This window comes from Myxocyprinus asiaticus, chromosome 46 (genome assembly GCF_019703515.2).
Source record: "Myxocyprinus asiaticus isolate MX2 ecotype Aquarium Trade chromosome 46, UBuf_Myxa_2, whole genome shotgun sequence".
NCBI classification, from domain to species: Eukaryota; Metazoa; Chordata; class Actinopteri; order Cypriniformes; family Catostomidae; genus Myxocyprinus; species Myxocyprinus asiaticus.
The window spans coordinates 28,363,405-28,381,939 of record NC_059389.1 but is presented as its reverse complement, the minus strand read 5'-3'; the positions used below and the strand labels follow the sequence as shown (position 1 = coordinate 28,381,939).

General features: G+C 42.0%; 1 protein-coding gene across 1 annotated transcript in view; it reads right to left on the bottom strand.

Moving 5' to 3' along the window:
* Positions 1-9,440: 9,440 nt before the first annotated feature.
* The window catches only part of LOC127436283 (retinoblastoma-like protein 2), a 58,154-nt gene continuing 49,059 nt past the window's right edge, over positions 9,441-18,535 (bottom strand). Inside the window, exons 21-22 of the mRNA XM_051690349.1 lie at positions 12,755-12,919; positions 9,441-11,110 (exon numbers count right to left, since the gene is read on the bottom strand). Of these exons, the coding sequence (XP_051546309.1) occupies positions 10,937-11,110; positions 12,755-12,919 (339 nt within the window). The 3' untranslated portion in view covers positions 9,441-10,936. The remainder of the gene's footprint in view (positions 11,111-12,754; positions 12,920-18,535) is intronic.

The window sequence follows — 18,535 nt, the reverse complement described above, 5'->3', positions numbered from 1 at the left end:
ACTCATAACAGCCGGCTCACTGAACAATTGTTTGTGTGTCTGAGGAAACTGAACGGCTTTATATCAGCTGGAGTTTGTTTTGTGGAGGAAGACACCTTCGAGACAGTTCTGTGAATGAATCTACATGTTTTTTCTGTTATTCTGCCTGTTGGCTGGGGTCTGTTTTACAAAGTATTTTCTGTTATGTAATTTTGCCTCACAAAAAAGTGCTAATATTTACACACCTAACATTGATGATCAGGGCTGTTTTATTGATCTTGATGGGATGTTGCAAGCTGCTGGCATCTCTCATGACATAATATTGGGAGGAGACTTTAATCTTTTGATGGACTCAGTCCTTGATCATAGTGAAGCAAAAGTGTGTAAACCCCCTAGAGCAACACCGACGCTTCACAGGATCTGTAAAAATCTTGGTCTTGCAGATATCTGGCGACTTTTGAACCCATCTCGTAGGGATTATAAATTTTTTTCATCAGTTTATAAGATTTACTCTAGAATAGATTTTTTTTATATCTAAGTCCCTCATTTCATCTGTTGTGGATTGCTCAGTTGGAAACATTTTAGTCTCAGATCACACCCTGGTGAACTTAGAGATGTTGCCACATACAGAGAAAAAGAAATCATATAGTTGGCGCTTTAATGTATCCCTTTTGCAAAATCCTGATTTCCAACAAATGTTAAAGACTGAAATCAATGTTTATATGGAGACCAACTGGTCCTCAGTATCTTCTGTGGGCGTGGCTTGGGAGGCAATTAAGGTGGTTCTTAGGGGTCGGATCATACAGTATGCCTCATTCACCAAAAAATCCAAAGCACGAGAACTCGTGGAGTTGGAAGGAAATATTAAAAGTGCCGAGGCAGAGCTGAAGCGCCAAATGTCGTCTGATGGTCTCAGATAATTGACCCGATTGAAATATAGATATAATATATTTTGTCGCGGAAAGTGGAGTTTTGGCTATTCAGGGCAAGACAGTCATACTTTGAGTCAGGGGACAAAGCAGGGAAGCTTTTGGCTAGATATATAAAGCAGAGAGATTCTTTTTCTACCATTCCCTCAGTGAAATCTACTGGTGGTGAAATTTTTACCTCAGCCATTGATATTAATAATGTCTTTAAAGAATTCTATCTTGATCTCTATAGTTCCACGTCTTCGTCTACTGATGAAGATATTAGAAACTCTGTGGAACCATTAGATCTTCCTAAACTGAAGACTGAGCAAAAAAACTCTCTTGATTCTGAGATAACACTGGAGGAACTTGACAAGGTAATTAAGACCTTACCTACAGGCAAGGCTCCGGGGCCAGATGGTTTTGCCGCTGAATTTTTTTGATCTTATGCTACAGAACTGGCTCCACTTTTGTTAGAAGTTTATACTGAATCATTAAAGAATAGAAAGCTTCCGCCAACCATGACACAAGCCCGGATCAGTCTGATTCTTAAAAAGGACAAAGATCCAAATGAGTGTAAAAGTTACGGTCCAATTTCCCTGATCCAGCTAGATGTAAAAATGTTGGCTAAAATTTTGGCTAACCGATTAAGTAAAGTTATGACATCTCTTATACATATAGATCCGGTGGGGTTTATTCAGGGTCATAGCTCTTCTGATAATATTAATGCCCTGTTTGGGCCACTGGAAGGCACCTGGCTGGTATTTATTATTCGTCTCTGACTCTACTAAATCTATGTCTTGCCTCCACAGAATTATTAATTTCTTTTCCAAATTCTCAGGATACAAAGTCAACTGGTCTAAATCCGAAGCTTTGGCTCTGACAGCGTACTGTCCAGTAATGGCCTTCCAGCCAGGTGCCTTCCAGTGGCCCAAACAGGGCATTAAGTATTTGGGCATTTTATTCCCCTCAAATTTGTCTGATTTATTCAGAGTTAATTTTGATCCCTTAATAAAAAGGTTTTCGAGCAATGTAGACAGGTGGGCTTTATTACATTTATCGATGATTGGGAAGGTTAATGTTATTAAAATGAACTGTATTCCAAAATTTAACTACCTGCTACAGTCTCTCCCAGTAGATGTCCCCCTCTCTCATTTCAAGCAATTTGAAAGCATAGCAAAGTCTTTCATTTGAAATGATAAGCGCCCCAGATTACATTTCAATAAGTTACATAGGCCAATTGACAAAGGTGGGCTAGGCTTACCCAAGATTTCGTTTTATTATTATGCATTCGGTCTCAGACATTTGGCTCATTGGTCGCTTCCACCTGAAAGAGCCCCTCCCTGGTTCTGTATTGAACAAGAACTTCATTGCAGTGTCTTTCTACCAAGCTGCCCGGAGAACTAAAGACACATCCCGTTATCTCACACATGCAGTTAGTGTGGACAAGGGTTTCCCGAGTGCTCAATTCGGACATTTACCTGAATGTTGTCGCAAGTATTCGGTTAAACCCTAAACTGTGTATTAATAAGTCCCCTTTTTGCTGGACAGAATGGATTGAGAAGGGAGTTGCTATGCTGGGTGACCTGTCTGAAAATGGAGCATTGAGATCCTTTGAAAATATTACACACTGGTTTGGGATTCCCAGATCTCAATTCTTCAGGTACTTACAGCTGCGCCATCTACTTTGTACCATCTTTGGGTGTAGTACACAGCCCCCTAAAGCTGCAGACACTCTTGAGATGGTACTAGCAGCTTTTGGAAAGGGTCACGAGGCCTCAGCGTACTATTTCTGGCTAATTCAGAGTCTAGAGGATGGGGTTTTGACATCTCTAAAGAAGTTATGGGAGAAAGACTTGAATTTAGTACTGGAGGATGAAGAATGGGGTAGGATTTTAAAAAATGGCAAGTCTATGTCTAGGGATGCAAGGATGCACCTCATTCAATTTAAGATTCTGCATCGTTTTTATTGGACTCCCTCTAGATTGCATAGGCTTGGTCTTAAAGATACACCCACCTGTTGGAGATGCCAATCAGAGGATGGGGACATAGCTCACGTTTTTTGGTATTGTTCTAAGATTCAAGAGTTTTGGTCTGCCCCAGAATTGTATTTTGGGTGATGGGGTAGGGGTTAACTTAGTGAACACACACATTAAAAACTGGGTCCTTACCAGTGTGATGATCGGCAGGAAAGTGAACCTTGGGGGATGGAAGTCGGCTGGTGCACCCTCATTACATGAGTGGTGCACCGAATTGGGCACAGTGGCGGCCTTTGAAAAGATGCCGCATAGGCGGCTGGGCAGCTTGGGTGCCTTTGAGAAGAAGTGGGGCACTTATTTGGCCTTTTTGGAGGGTGCCAGGGAGGAACAGTGGAGAGGGACAGTTTAAATAGTGTGTATGTAATTAATTGATGTGTGGAACCCTTTTTATTTTTTGTTGGGCAATTTTTTGTGGGGGTTTTTTTTTTTATGTTTGAGTATTTTTTTGGACTGTCTGCTTGTATGTGTGTCTGTTATTATTCGGTGTCTGACCACTGGGATGTGTGTTGGGTGGATGTGTGTTTTGGAGGGGGGGGAGCGGGGTATATTTTGTTGAAAATTGATTCCGTGTTTTCATGTGCTGTTTATGTTGATTTGAGTGTGGAATCAATAAAAATTGTTAATGACAAAAAATACTATTGCTGTGACTTACAGTGCACTCTTTGTGCCTTTGTATACCAAAATGTGGTACTATGTGTTGTACTATTGTTAAGTTGGTTGGGATTTGTGTTTTATTACTAGCATTATACAGACTCTTGGAGCACTGATGTTGTAACATTTAAATCTTAACCAGAGGTTGCACTAGAAGAAATCCTTATTCGTCACTTTGATGGACTGAGTTATAAAATTTCCCTCATGGTCTATTTTCATCCATCATACTTGTTTTCATTTCATAAAAACAAGGGCTACATTCAGGGGTGTAGCATCAACACACTATTACATTTTTTTTTTTTTAAGAAATAATTGTCACACAATAAATATTGAAATAGTTTGTTTAGATTATCATAGTAATAAACTTAATCATTTCTATTTTTATAATGGATTTTCATAGTTTATATTAAAGTCTGGTTCTGGGAAAAGGCTAAAACAGTAAAAATATATACATTTAAGGCATTTGAAAAGTAACAAAAATAAATCAAGGCCTGATTAAATTTCCAAATCCATTTTAAAGGTGCACTCAGTAACTTTGTGTTATCTTGGACTTAGTGGCTTGGATGCAGCATCATTTAAAATCAATAGTTTTCAGTTTCAGATGCCATTGTAGAAATTTATTATTCACAGTCAGCCATGATTACTTTAATCAATGAGTGAAAGTGTCAAATAATAGGACGGTTACTGAGAGTAAGCGAGTAGTATTTGGCTAGTCATGTGATTCTAACATGGCAGTCCCCATGTGTGGACCCTCTCCATGTAGAATAAAACAGCTTTTATAAGGTTACTGATATGACTGGAGTCTTCATTTTAATGTGAGTGGTCATGATTTCCTACATATATTGCAAAATTACAATTCATGTCTTTAGGAGTTAAACTTTTTAATGAGGAAATAATTACTTAGTGCACCTTTAATAAGACTCTCATATTGTTATGGGACAATGCACACATTATACAGCAACAGGGCCATAGCTAGTGGGGTGAAAGGTGGTAATGATTCTAGGAGCCCAAAGGTCCAGGGGGGCCCACAACAAATTCAAAACTGTATTTTTTGAATAGGTAAGGGGTCCCAGAATTCCTTACTATGGCCCTGTACAGCAAGCAGTGTTCTACACTCTGTTATGAGACAGCATATGGCATGCAGTGTTCTGCACACACATTCCCTGTACGGGCCACTGTGTCCTTGAATTGGGCAAGCCTGGGCCAACAGAAGGTAGGATGGAACTGATACGAACTTGAAGCCTTTGTGTTTTGGCCCCAGAGTTTCCTTCAATGAATAATGTCTTTCTTCTTATGCTTGTTTTTCATAAAGTACAAAGCAACTGCTATTTCTGATTCTGCTATTTTGCTTATCACATATTTCTGCTATGCTGTCATCTGTAAGATTTTAGAATGTTCTAGAATGTTCTTTGTTAGTGTAACGTTTGAAGGATGTCACGAGAGCATGATCTAGATGCAGCTTAAATTTAATAGAAAATAAATAAAAATTACAAAAACAGGGTAAACACTTGAACAAGGCAAGACTAGAAACTGGGAAATAAAACAAACGTTACATCCAAGATAGCAACCGGTACATGAACTGGAGAAAACAACAACTGACTAAGACTGAGCAGAAATCAAGGCATTATATACACAAGGGCTAACGAGGGAATGGAACACAGGTGAGAACAATTGTGAACAGCTGACAGAGATGACAGCAGTGCATGTTGGGAAGTGTAGTCTAGGAAAAACAGAAGACAGAGGATAAACACAAGGCAACACAACAGTAGATCATGACAGAACCCCCCCCCCCCCCCAATGGGCGGCTCCTGATGCCCCAGGAAGGCTGGTAAGGGAGGCAGGGCCAAGCGGTCCAGAAAGGATCCGAAGGGTGATCCTGAGGCCAAGGAGGGGTTAGCTGATGATCAGGAGGCCTGGGAGGCGGCCACAGACTAGGGACTGGGCCAAGAGGCCAGGGAGGTGGCCGCAGACTATGGACTGGGTCAGAAGGCCTAGGAGGCGGCCACAGGACTGGGATAGAATCGGGAGGCTGGGGGATGGCCACAGAGCATTGACAGGATCCGGAGGCCTGGGAGGCGGTCTCAGAACAGGGACAGGAGGAGATCTGGTAGCAGGAGGTAGCGGCTTAGGGGGCAGAGCCATAGAAGGTGGAGCCACGAGAGGCTTGAGGATTTGAGACACAGGTGGTGGAGACCATGGTGGAATGGGCAGAGATCCAGGCAGAGATCCAGGGTGGAGATCCAGGGATTGAGAGCGGAGCCGTGGGAGACTCAGAGGGCAGAGCCATGGAAGGTGGAGCCGTGGGAGGCTCGAGGGGTGAAGCCGTGGAAGGCGGAGCCGTGGCAGGCTCGAGGGGCGAAGCCATGGAAGGCGGAGCCGTGGCAGGCTCGAGGCGCGAAACCATGGAAGACGGAGCCATGGAAGGCGGAGCCGTGGCAGGCTCGAGGGGTGAAGCCGTGGAAGGTGGAGCTGTGGGAGGCTCGAGGGAAAGAGTCCTGGATGACTGGGAAATTACCTCTGTGGTCGTGAGTACAGGCAGAGACTGGGGAACGACCTCCGTGGTTGTGAGCACAGGCAGAGACTCTGGAATGACCTCCGCGGTCGTGAACATGGGCAGAGACTTGGGAACGACCTCTGTGGTCGTGAACACTGGCAGAGACTTAGGAACGACCTTCGTGGTCGTGAGTACAGGCAGAGACTTGGGAATGACCTCCATGGTCGTGAACACCGGCAGAGACTTGGGAACAACCTCCATGGTCGTGAACACTGGCAGAGAATCTGGAACGACCACTGTGGTCGTGAACATGGGCAGAGACTTGATAACAGAAGCCCTTCATTTCCTCCTCCGCTTCCGGGCGGCCATGAACACCAACTCCAGGACGGACGAAGCTGGCAACGCTGGCAATGCTGGCTCTGGGATGGACGAGGCTTCAAGCTTTTTGGCCGTTGCATGCGTGGGCATTGGCCCGTTGGCCGTGGGACCTAAATCAACCCGAATTTACCAAGAATCAAATATAACGGCACATATATGATCATATATGAGGCATGATTAAATGCAACATAATAAGCATCATACAATCTTACTGATGCAATGTTTGAGATAATATCCACACACATGCTGTGAATGAGTCGTATGAGAGCAGTTTGTGGTCATATTTCAGACGGTGAGATCACACACTGACTCACAGCCTCAACTATGGGCATATTTCATTGAGTCTACATTCAAACAGAACCTCTAACAACACACACACACACACACACACACACACACACACACACTTACACTTCCCAGCAGCACTGATTCATTCTCAGACTGATGATGGAGGTCAAATTATCACAGGTGTACCTCAGCTAGTGTATTTGTCCCATAGACAATGTCTTGATGTTTAATCACTTATAATATGACACATACATTTCCCCTGGATGACTAAGAGCTAAGTACAACAATAAAGTTCCATATAAGAACAACAACAAAAGAGTTTGGTTATACTGCCCATGTGCCTACTGAAATCATTATTTTATTCTTAAATGTTTCCTATTATGCATACAAACTAAATAACATATTAGTTTAGTGTTTAATTCATTCTTTGAAAAGTGTGTCAACTTTATTATTTTTACAGATTGCTTTCAAACTGATTTTTAACATCTTTTTTTTTTTTTTTTTTACTCTGCAGGGATTAGATTAGTTTACTCAAAAATGAAAATTCAGTCATTGTTTACTCACCCCTGTGTTGTTATAACCGCATATGACTTATCTTTCTTTGTAAAAATGTTGTGCTCATTGATTTCGTACACTGGCAGTGGATGGTGACCACCTCTTCAAGCTAATGCAAATGTTTAATTCAGAAGTCTAATAAATTATTGTATGTGCCTCATGCCTTGTACTGAAGGCATACGATAAGATTTGGGGAGAAATACACCAAAATCGTATACATTTGATCTCCTTTGCACGTTCGTGAGTCTGCAGGAGAGCAACAGTTGGTAAATGTATAAACTATGAAACATGGAACAAGATAATTCAGAATTGCATACTGTAACTCAGTGTTAAACATGGCCCTGGATTAATAATTTAAACTTTTTAAATTTCAAACTTTAAACTTTATTTAAAGTGGACTTTAATTATTAGCTTGTTGGAAACATTCAATATTAAAACCAACCAGTATGTTAATGAGTAAAGTTGAATCACATACAATGACTCAGGTTAACGTCTGGCTTAACCTCACTGCTGGTTATTGTGAGATATTCTAGATATTATAACTTGAGGCCAGAGGCAGACAGACTCTTTGTGTCTGCTTCAGATGACTGCTTTGAAGTGTGTTGATGACACATAGCCTGTGAGCTGGCAATCAGTCCACACTTCTGCCCTATTTTGGTAAAAATACAAGCATATCCTTCCCAGGTCTAACAAACCTCTAATAAACGCTCTTTACCGTGGTCGAATACAGATTTTCAGTGGAATTGGTGGCTTTTCATGTTATATTTTAAAACAAATTTATTTTAACAGTTCAACAATGGACACTTATCTTGTCATTTCTAACCACAATTATGCTAAAAAGTAATCTATCCGCCTCAAGTTTCGATGTGTTGTGCATTCTGAGATGATATTCTTCTCACTACAATTGTACAGAGTAGTTATCTTAGTTACTGTATCCTCAGTGGCAGATTTAAGCATGGGCGACATGGGCAGTTGCCCAGGGCGGCATCTTGTGGCCAAAGTCAGAACCGCTACTGTGTATCCTTTCTGTCAGCTCGAACCAGTCTGGCCATTTTATGTTGACCTCTCTCATCAACAAGGTGTTTCCATCCACAGAACTGCCGCTCATTGGATGTTTTTTGTTTTTGGCACTATTCAGAGTAAATTCTAGAGACTGTTGTCTGTGAAAATCCCAGGTGTTCCTAATAAAGTGCTCAGTGAGTGTATACAGTATGTAGTAATTATATCTAGCTGTCTAAAAGGTCCTCAGCATGTCACAGAAGGCTACATCCACAATGTGCAATTAGGCAAAGAAATGTGTGATGCAGCTGTTTCCTTCACTTGTTTATCATGTTCAACTTAAAACAGAGAAGCCTCATTTTTGGGGCAACAGGAAGTGGAGTAGTTCCAAAAATGTATTGCGATAAACTATTTAGACTTTGGTTTTCAAAAAATAAATAAATAAATATCGGAATGAAATGAACCAGTTATTAAACGGTTCCCAACATTTAAAAAATACAGTTTTCATTCCTTGGAACGTTTTCAGTCCTTGATTCGAAGAGTCCAGAGATGAGGACATTCAACCTTGTCTGTGCTCTCTTGTTCGGGTCTGCCTAGGCCTAATTCAGATAAAGAAAATAATTTGAAATGGCATTCCGTTAGATTCTTATGGTATTTGGTGTAACGAATTTCAGCACTAAAGCCAGATCACACTACATGCCTTCGTGAAATGTGTACAGTAATTGTGTACAGGTGTAATAGAAATACACAACTCTAGTGCACAGTCTGCTAGTAAAAATGAAAATGGGAATTAACTGTCCTCATGGTAAAGAGTCAGATAAATTTAAGGCAAGGTGTAGGCCTACCAGGGGCATCGCTAGACCCCTTTTACTGGGACACAAGCCCCAGTAAAGTTCTGCTGTGCCCCAGTAAAATTTTCCTGATAAATCACGAGGGTGAACCATATACTGATCTGGGATATATGGTTTCCTATTCAAAACAAGAGACTAATTGTGATGCCTGCTGAAGCGAAAGTTTGTCTTCATCAGCGATCTATGCAATCAAATATATCTTTGCCCCCCTGTGCCCCTGCTCTCCCCTCCTGGATCTGGAGAATCTTACAAACTGAGATTTCTGAGTCATTTTAAACTAGGACAACAGCTTGTTTGGTTCACAGGTTTTAATTAATGCTGGATGATCATTTAATGCTGGGTTGCTGTGTAAAGAGTAAAGCATAAAGTTTATCAGGAAAGGCACTTACAACAAACACATGCCATATTTCAGAAATAACAGGGAAGAAAACATGTTAATTTGTTAATGAGTAGAGACTACTGAATAAATTCCTTTCAGAACTGAAGAGGGAACAAGAACTGATTTTAACACATCTAATACATGCTAATTTTAACATGACAAAATAAATATGACATTTCTACTTTTAACATGATTGTTAGCTACTTGATGTTGCTCATCACTACCTTTACTGAGGTGAATTTTTTTATATAAATATATAAACCGGACATACACATACAATGACAGCAAATACACAGACACATAGAAAGAGATGACAGACATCTCTTGGTTTCTGAAGATGAACTCTGATACTATACATTATAAAACTCTTTATGAAAAATAGTTCTTTATAAAACACAAATGAGAAACTCAGCACAAGTTTGGCAAACAAATCCTTTAAGTGCTTAAAATCTCCTTCAAATCTTGTCATGACACATCCTTGCTTTTTAAGAACACAAATGTTTTGTTTTTTGTTTTTTTAAGATTAAAAAATATCTGAGTCAGTATCATTTGTTGATTATGGCTGAATTTTTATTTTGATTAAATTAACTAGTGTTTTTTCACAATTTAACAGCTCATAGGTTTATGAGCAATGGCTATAAAGGCATAGTTCACCCAAAAATGAAAATTAAGTCATTGTTTACTCACCCTCATTTCATTCCAAACCCATGTACTGCTGTTTTTATATATATTTTGTATATAACACCATAAAAGTAGTCCATTCGATTTTTGCGGTACAGTATATTCCAAGTCTTATGAAGTCATACGATAGCTTTAAATGAGGAATAAACTGAAATTTAATTGTTTATTCACTGAAATTTTTCTGTCCTTGAAAATCTTATCTGGCAAATTGCAGGTCAATGTGTCATGGTAAGTTGAATGTGTCAATGAAAAGACACTATTGGTTTTCATGTGTACCACAACCAAACGCGATGGGTCAGTTTGAAAATGCAAAATGCAGAATGTTATTTGAGAGCTGCGGTGAAAGCGAATATTATCAGGAATAATTACTTAAACTGGTCTGTAAGTCGTTTGGACTACTTTTATGATGCTTTTATAGTGTTTTTTTTTGTTTGTTTGTTTTTTTGCAGTTGTGGTCACTATAAACTGTTGTTGTATGGAAAAGGGATGCTTGAACATTCTTTTAAAAATATCCTTTTAAGTTCCACTGAAAAAATATAAATAATCATGTTAATAATGAATAATGACAGAATTTTCAGCTTTTGATTGAAGTACTCCTTTAACTATGTGGCCATTATGTAAAGGATGAATTGCTTGTATTTGTCAGTTGCTTTGGGAAAAGCTTATCCTAAATGTATTTTGGGTGAGTTGTATCATTACATTTATCTGTAATTCTTATTTCAAGTATGGACACATCAGTGTGAAGAACTGCGGTCGCTGGCCACATCCTGCAGGCGTCTGAGCAGTGCCGTCTGGTTCTCCTGACAGAGTCTCTTGGCAGGAGACTGCTGCTCCTCCTCCAGGGCGATGCAGCGCTTCTTATTGGGCGTTTCACCTGTCCGGATCATGGCGTTAATCTCTCGCAGCCGCTGAGAAGAAATGCGAGATTGTGTGAAACAACTAACCAGATAAAATTAAAATTAAATTAAAGATGCAATCAGTAGTTGATGATTTGATGAATAATTCTTATGAAGCGGTTCTTTTTTTAAAATAGAGTGTGAAACATACAGTGCAACCCGTGTAGTTATATTCCCGAACAAATGACACTTATGAGCTGGTTCTTTTGAATCTACAGCTCAAAACATACAGCGCGACCAGCATAGTCCGATTTCTGAACAAGAGATTCTTATGGGCTGTTTCTTTTGAATCTACAGCTAGAAACATACAGCGTGACCAGTGTAGATTGATTCCCAAATGAATGACGTTAACAAGTCGGTTCTTTTGAATCTACAGAGCAAAACATACAGCGTGAGCAGTGTAGTTTGATTCCCAAACAAATGACTCTTATGAGCCGGTTCTTTCTAATCTACAGCGTGACCAGCATAGTCAGATTCCCAAACAAGAGATTCTTATGAGCTGATTCTTTTGAATCTAACACTCGAAACATACAGCACGACCAGTGTCGTTTGATTCCCAAATGAATGACTCTAATGAGTAGGTTCTTTTGAATCTACAGAGCAAAACATATAGCGCGACCAGTGTATTTCGATTCTTGAATGAATGATTCTTTTGAATCTACAGTGTGAAACATACAGCACAACCAATGTAGTCATATTCCTGAAGAAATGACACTTATGTGCCATTTTTTTTAATTTTTTATCTACAGCATGAAACATATAGCGCAACCAGCGTAGTTATATTCCTGAACGAAATACTCTATAAAAACCAGTTCTTTTAAATCTACAGTGTGAAAAATACAGCATGACCAGTGTAGTTTGATTCTTAAACGAATGACTCTATCGAGCTGATTCTTTTGAATCTCCAGAGCAAAACATAGAGGGTGAACAGTGTAGACGATTTACAAACAAATGACTCTTATGAGCCAGTTCTTTTAAAATCTGCAGCGTGAAACATATAGCACAACCAGTGTATTCCGATTCCCGGATAAATAATTCTTTTGAATCTTCAGTGTGAAACATACAGCGCGAACGGTGTAGTCATATTCCTGAAGAAATTACTCTTATGAGTCGCTTCTTTTGAATCTACACCGCAAAACATGCAGCACTACCTCCTGAATGAATTACTTTTATCAGCCAGTTCTTTTTAGTGAATACAAAATCTGAACGTGTATGCACCATTATACTGACACCCAGTGGCGTGGATGCTGCACCATGCAAAGGCAAAAGTTTTCAGTTGCTGATGCCATTGTTGAAAATGCGCTATTTTCAATCAGCCATGATTAATTTATTTATATAGAGACCAAAAGTGTCCAATAAGAGGGGGGGTCACAAAGATTGAAGGCTGGTCATGTGATTTTAACATGGCGGTCCCCATGAGGCAACCTGCTCCAAGTAAAATAAAACGATCTTTTATTAGGCTACTGATATGACTAGATTCTTCATCTCATGTGAGTGTACATGATTTTTAAACATACTGTATCTTTACAAAGTACTATTAATTTCTTTACATGTAAAATTATATGAGTGCACCTTAAAGGAATTATTTTAATGCAAAAATGCATGTGACCTTGAATGAAAAGATACAGTTTCTACATTGATAATATGTTGCTTTACGTTTGATGGGCTGGAGCTGATGTAGTAGAAGACCTTGTCTCGAGGTGAGAGGGGGCTGGCGCTCTTGTGAGGAGAGATGTAGATGGAGTGATTGTGGGAGAGGAGGACCCGGCGAGGAGAGCCAATCCGGAGTGAAGGATACGGACAGAGGGGAGGAGCTTCAGCCTAAAAACAGTTAAAAGAATATTCCCATTTCTTCTTAAAGCATCATTTAAAGGAATAGTTCACCCAAAAATGAAAATTCGCTCATCATTTACTCACCCTTATGCCATCCCAGATGTGTATGACTTTCTCTCTTCTGCAGAACACAAATTAACATTTTTAGAAGTATATCTCAGCTCTGTAGGTCCATAAAATGCAAGTGAATGGGTGCCAAAATGTTGACGCTCTAAAAAGCACTTAAAGGCAGTATAAAAGTAATCCATAAGACTCCAGTGGTTAAATCTATATCTTCATAAGTAATATGATAGGTGTGGTTGAGAAACAGATCAATATTTAAGTCCATTTTTGCTAGAAATTCTTCTTCCTGCCCAGTACGGGGCATATGCATGAAGAATGTGAATCACCAAAAACACAAGAAGAAGAATGTGAAAGTGAAAGTTAAAGTGGAGGTTGACTGAGCAGGGAGGAGAATTTATAGTAAAAATTGACTAAAATATTGATCTGTTTCTCACCCATGCCTAGCATATCGCGTCTGAAGATATGTATTTAACCACTAGAGTCATATGGATTACTTTCATGCTGACCTATGTGATTTTTGGAGCTTCAAAAGTTTGGTACCCATTCACATGCATTGTATGGACCAAAAGAGCTGAGAAATTTTCTAAAAATCTTCATTTGTGCTCTGCTGAAGAAAGTCATTCACATCCAGGATGGCATAAGGGTGAGTAAATGAAGAGAATTTTCTTTTTTGGGTGAACTATTCCTTTAATGTTTGGATTTTTCTGAATTTCTCAAATACAGAAGCTACATAATGGTATGTAAAAAATTTTTAGGCAATTTAAAAAGTGAAAGCATAAAGTCAATATGAAATGGCATTTGAAACCCATTTAACTTCCATATTGTGACATATTTCATAGTGAAATATACGGAGCCCCTTAGAGGTAAGTGAGGGATTCTTTTCCCCATAAAACTATTTGTGTTCCCATTCAAGTTGGTCACTTCGACCCTGTGTCAGTAGCTGATGCTATGGGAGCTCCTCTAAGGAGAATAAAATCAACCACATTATCACAATTGTCCTCTTCAGGGTCACGGGAACATCTTGTGCTCTGGAACACATGTCAAAGCTTAGCATCGTTTGGATCTGCACCCTTTCAGGGTGTTGATTATCTTTCTTCTACCTGTGTGCTCCGACGGACAGCATATCCTTTAAACCCTTCTGTGTTTTATATTGATTGCATTGTGTTGCTTTGTGTGTTTTTCTTTTAGTGAAAAGAAACTACAAGAACCATTTTTAACAACGTCTTTTGAAAGACAATGTTTTGCAAATGTTTCCACACATGAAAATGAGCGATGTATCCCTCTGTCTGGTGCTTTCTCTCTGAAAGCTAAAGCCACTTCCCTTTCTGTCCACAATTTTCTTTCTGTGGCTCCTGAGGGACTGCACAAGGGAGGCGAGTGAGGATGGGATATACAGCACAGAGAGTTTGAGGATAATTTGCCACTGGCTTGAGCCTTGCATCTATCCTCTTTTCCATTTCAAGCAGCTTTGCCTGTTCAGTGCACTTGTGGAGATTTGCGGCTCGATCTGGCATGCTGCTATCATTCAAGTTCATCAATCATGAATATGTCAGGGATATTTTGCTGGGCTTTCAAGGAAATGCATTCCAGTTCAAAGTCCTGCCCTTCAGCTTGTACCCCTTTATGAAATGTGTCGATGCTGCACCTGCTCTGCTAAGGATGAGCAGTTTTTGTATATTTAACTACTTCAATGATTGGTTGCTATAAGCACAATCAGAGGAACAAGCATGCAAGCCGAAAGATCAGTTGCTCATACAACTGGAACATTTGGGCCTTAAAGTAATTTGAGCAAAGGTGCCCAGTCTCTAAGTTTCCTTCTTGGAATAAAACTCGACTTGTTGGCCATGTCAGCACATCTGACCGACAAATGCACTCAATCTATCCTCCAGTGCTTGATGAGTTCAAGCCGGTGTGGCCCTACAGCTGTGAGATTTCTAGCAGGTTTTAGGTTTGATGGTTGCCGCAGCGTCATAACCCATCTGGACTTATTACATATGAGATCTGTGCAATGTTCAGCCAACTCGAGAGTTCTTCATCACATGTGGTGACATGGTCTCTTAAATCTCCCAGTGAAGCGCCTTTATTTAGCTAGCTATGTGGAGAGTGACCACGTTCAATCAGAAAGGCGTTGTGCTCTGCTGAGAGTGCCAGATGAAAAGTTGTCACAGCAGATGCATCCAATACAGGTCAGGGTGGCCCGAATGCTGTGAGAGTTCTATCAGGTTTTAGGTTTGAATCCAATATATCCAATACAGGCCGGGAAGCCTTATGCGATGGTCGTTCAGTCATCTGCACCTTGACAGGTGTGCAACTACTTGGCACATAAATTGTCTCAAACTGCTCGCAGTTCTCATGGCTCTGGGAGCTTTTCGGACAGATGTGCAGGTTTACAGTCTGATCCACACGGACAACACCACAGTTGTGGCTCTGGACACCACGCACTGTCACCACTGGTACTTTATGACTGAGGCTCCGCTGGGCTTGGACACCCTAGTTCACAAATATGTATTCCCTCCAGTTGGCTTGCTACACCAAGTGTTGTGCAAGATTCTGGAAATTCCTTTGAGGAGGGATCTGCTCTCGTAAGCCAAACCAAGATCTGGCATCCCCTGCTGGAACTGTGGAGACTTCATGTCTGGCACATGATCTGGCATAATAAGATTGTTGCAGCCGGTGCTCTACACCAAACTACGAGCCTCGATGACAAGACTGGATGCTTTATCATCCTGTGGTGAGGACCTAGTGACTTTCCCTGTGCAGATGATACTCTGCTTCTAGACAGACCGCTTGGATGCTGGACTTACTCTGTTCTCGCTTAAAGCACACACCACTGCCAAAGAAACTGGCCATGACCCCTTGGGTAGTTTGTCTGTGTGCAAACACCCTCTGGTCAGTAAATGTTTGTGTGATGCAAGACGGCTAAGACCCTCTCACCCCGCTACCACCCCGGTCTGGGACTTAACGGTCATATTTAATGTCCTCTAGGTTCACAATTTGAGCCATTAAAGGCAGTAAGCTTATGCATACTATCTTGGAAGACTGTCCTGCTACTTGCTTTGGTATCATTCAAACTTAAACATCAGGCCTTAACAGTCAATGACTCTTGTTTAGAGTTGGGACTGGGCTTGTCAAAAGCTGTTCTCAAGCCCAGAGAGGGTTTTGTGCCCAAAGTGCTGACCACTCCCTTCTGGGCTCAGGATGTTACCCTGCAAGCGTTCTCTCCTTAGCTGAGGTTAACACCTTTGCAGGTTTTATAACTGGGATGTTTCCTTCCTCCCTTCCCAGCTTTTGGCTGCGAAGGAGGACTGATATATGTTTTCACTACCCTGTCAGCTAGTGCCATTGCATCACATTCCGATCTAAGACTGTTTTTATCTCTTCTCTTCCCACTATGTGTAAAGCAGAGCTATTCATGCAATGTTCCACTACCTGGAATGGCTAGTGTCATTGTTATACATTACAATTAATTAATTAATTTATAAATTCACGTTTATTTCTTGTCCCTCTTCCTTCTTATTTTTCAGTACAAAGGGGAGATCGGTGCTCCTTAGAGGAGCTTCTATAGCTTCAGCTACTAATTCAACATCTCGTTCCCTTCTTTCAGGGAACGTCCTGGTTTTCTTGCATAACCTCCATTCCCTGATGGAGGGAACGAGACATTGTGTCGATGTAGTGACACTAGGGCTCACTCTTGGGAGCCCGAGATACCTCTGGTCTTTGATAAAAGGCCAATGAAAATTGGTGAGTGGTATTTGCATACCACTCCCCCGGACATACGGGTATAAAAGGAGCTGGTATGCAACCACTCATTCAGGTTTTATGCTGAGGGGCCGAGACAAGGTCCTGGCCATTTCAGCGGGTAGTTCAGCATTGTGGCAGGAGGGACACAATGTCTCGTTCCCTCCATCAGGGAACGGAGGTTACGCAAGTAACCAGGATGTTCCCTATCTGTCACTCACTCGACATTGTGTCGATGTAGTTACACTAGGGATCCCCATACAAAAACGCCACAACTGGCTGAACTGTGTTACGTGAACTGGCGGTGTGTGATGGGCAGACCACTGTGTGCCTCATAGCCAGCGCACTACGCCAACACGTAACCTCCCCCATCATTGTTATGAGTGTCGAACGGCCCTTTGGGACAAGTCGACTACCCAAAAGCTAGAGACAGGCTAGCCCAGTCGTGGCCTCTTATCCCCTTTTTTTCCCACTCCCTAAATAAAAGGGGGATTATCCGACTGGGCCGACCAGGTCTAGTCGGGGGGGTGTCCCTCCCAAGGGGAGGACACTGTGGAGACCACACCTCGCCCAGAGAGAGGGGGGGATATTTAAGTGGAAATACGTCACATGAGCTATGTCGGGAGTATGCCATGTGGAGAAGTCCCATGGTAGGTCCTACCCTACAGGGCAGGAGTTACTACAAGCATGGAGACTGGGGCAGAGGGCCTCTGCCCAAGGAAGATGCCGTTTGCCAACGGGGAAACGAATTAGCGGAGAATATACATCGCATGGGGTTACCTATGGGGAACCACCACATGCGGAGCACCTACCCTAGTGCAGGGCTTTAGTTAGCACATGTACTGGGCCGGCAGCGAGTCTCTCCGAACACTCGTCTGCCACAGGGCTCGGAGGAAATCAACCAGGGAACACAGTTTGGGAACACTACTGGGAGTTAACGGCACATGTCTTCAGCTCAGGGGAGGTGAAAGGCGCTATGCGCAAGCGATATACCCGGCCGGCTGTCCTGGACTTACCTGCTTGTGCGTGCCACTACACGGGACGAAACTGGTTCCACCCGGAGGTTGTAGAACCTCGCAAAGGTGTTGGGTGTTGCCCACCTCGCTGCTCTGCAAATGTCTGTTAGAGAGGTGCCCCTGGTCAAGGCCCAGGAGGCCGCTACACCCCTAGTAGAATGGGCTCGTAGCCCTACCGGGGGCGGCACGTCCTGGGCATGATATGCCATAGTTATGGCGTCAATGAGCCAGTGGGCGATCCTCTGCTTGGAGACAGTGTTTCCTTTCCGCTGTCCACCAAAGCAGACAAAGAGCTGCTCAGAGACTCTAAAGCTCTGCGTGCGATCCAAATAGATGCGTAAAGTGCGCACCGGACACAGCAACATCAGGGCTGGGTCTGCCTCCTCCTGGGGCAGTGCTTGCAGGTTCACCACCTGGTCCCTAAAAGGGGTCGTGGGAACCTTGGACACATAGCCCAGTCAGGGTCTCAGGATCTTGTGCGAGTAGCCCGGACCGAACTCCAGGCACGTTTCGCTGACAGAGAATGCTTGCAGGTCTCCTACCCTCTTGATGGAAGTGAGCGCAGTCAGGAGGACAGTCTTCAAGGAGAGTGCCTTAAGCTCAGCTGACTGCAAAGGCTCAAAGGGGCTCTCTGTAGACCCTGAAGAACTACAGAGAGGTCCAATGAGGGAACGAGGCATGGTCTGGAGGGATTCAGCCTCCTGGTGCCTCTCAGGAACCTGATGATCAGGTCGTGCTTCCCTAAGGACTTACCGTCTGCTCTGTCGTGGTGTGCCGCTATAGCGGT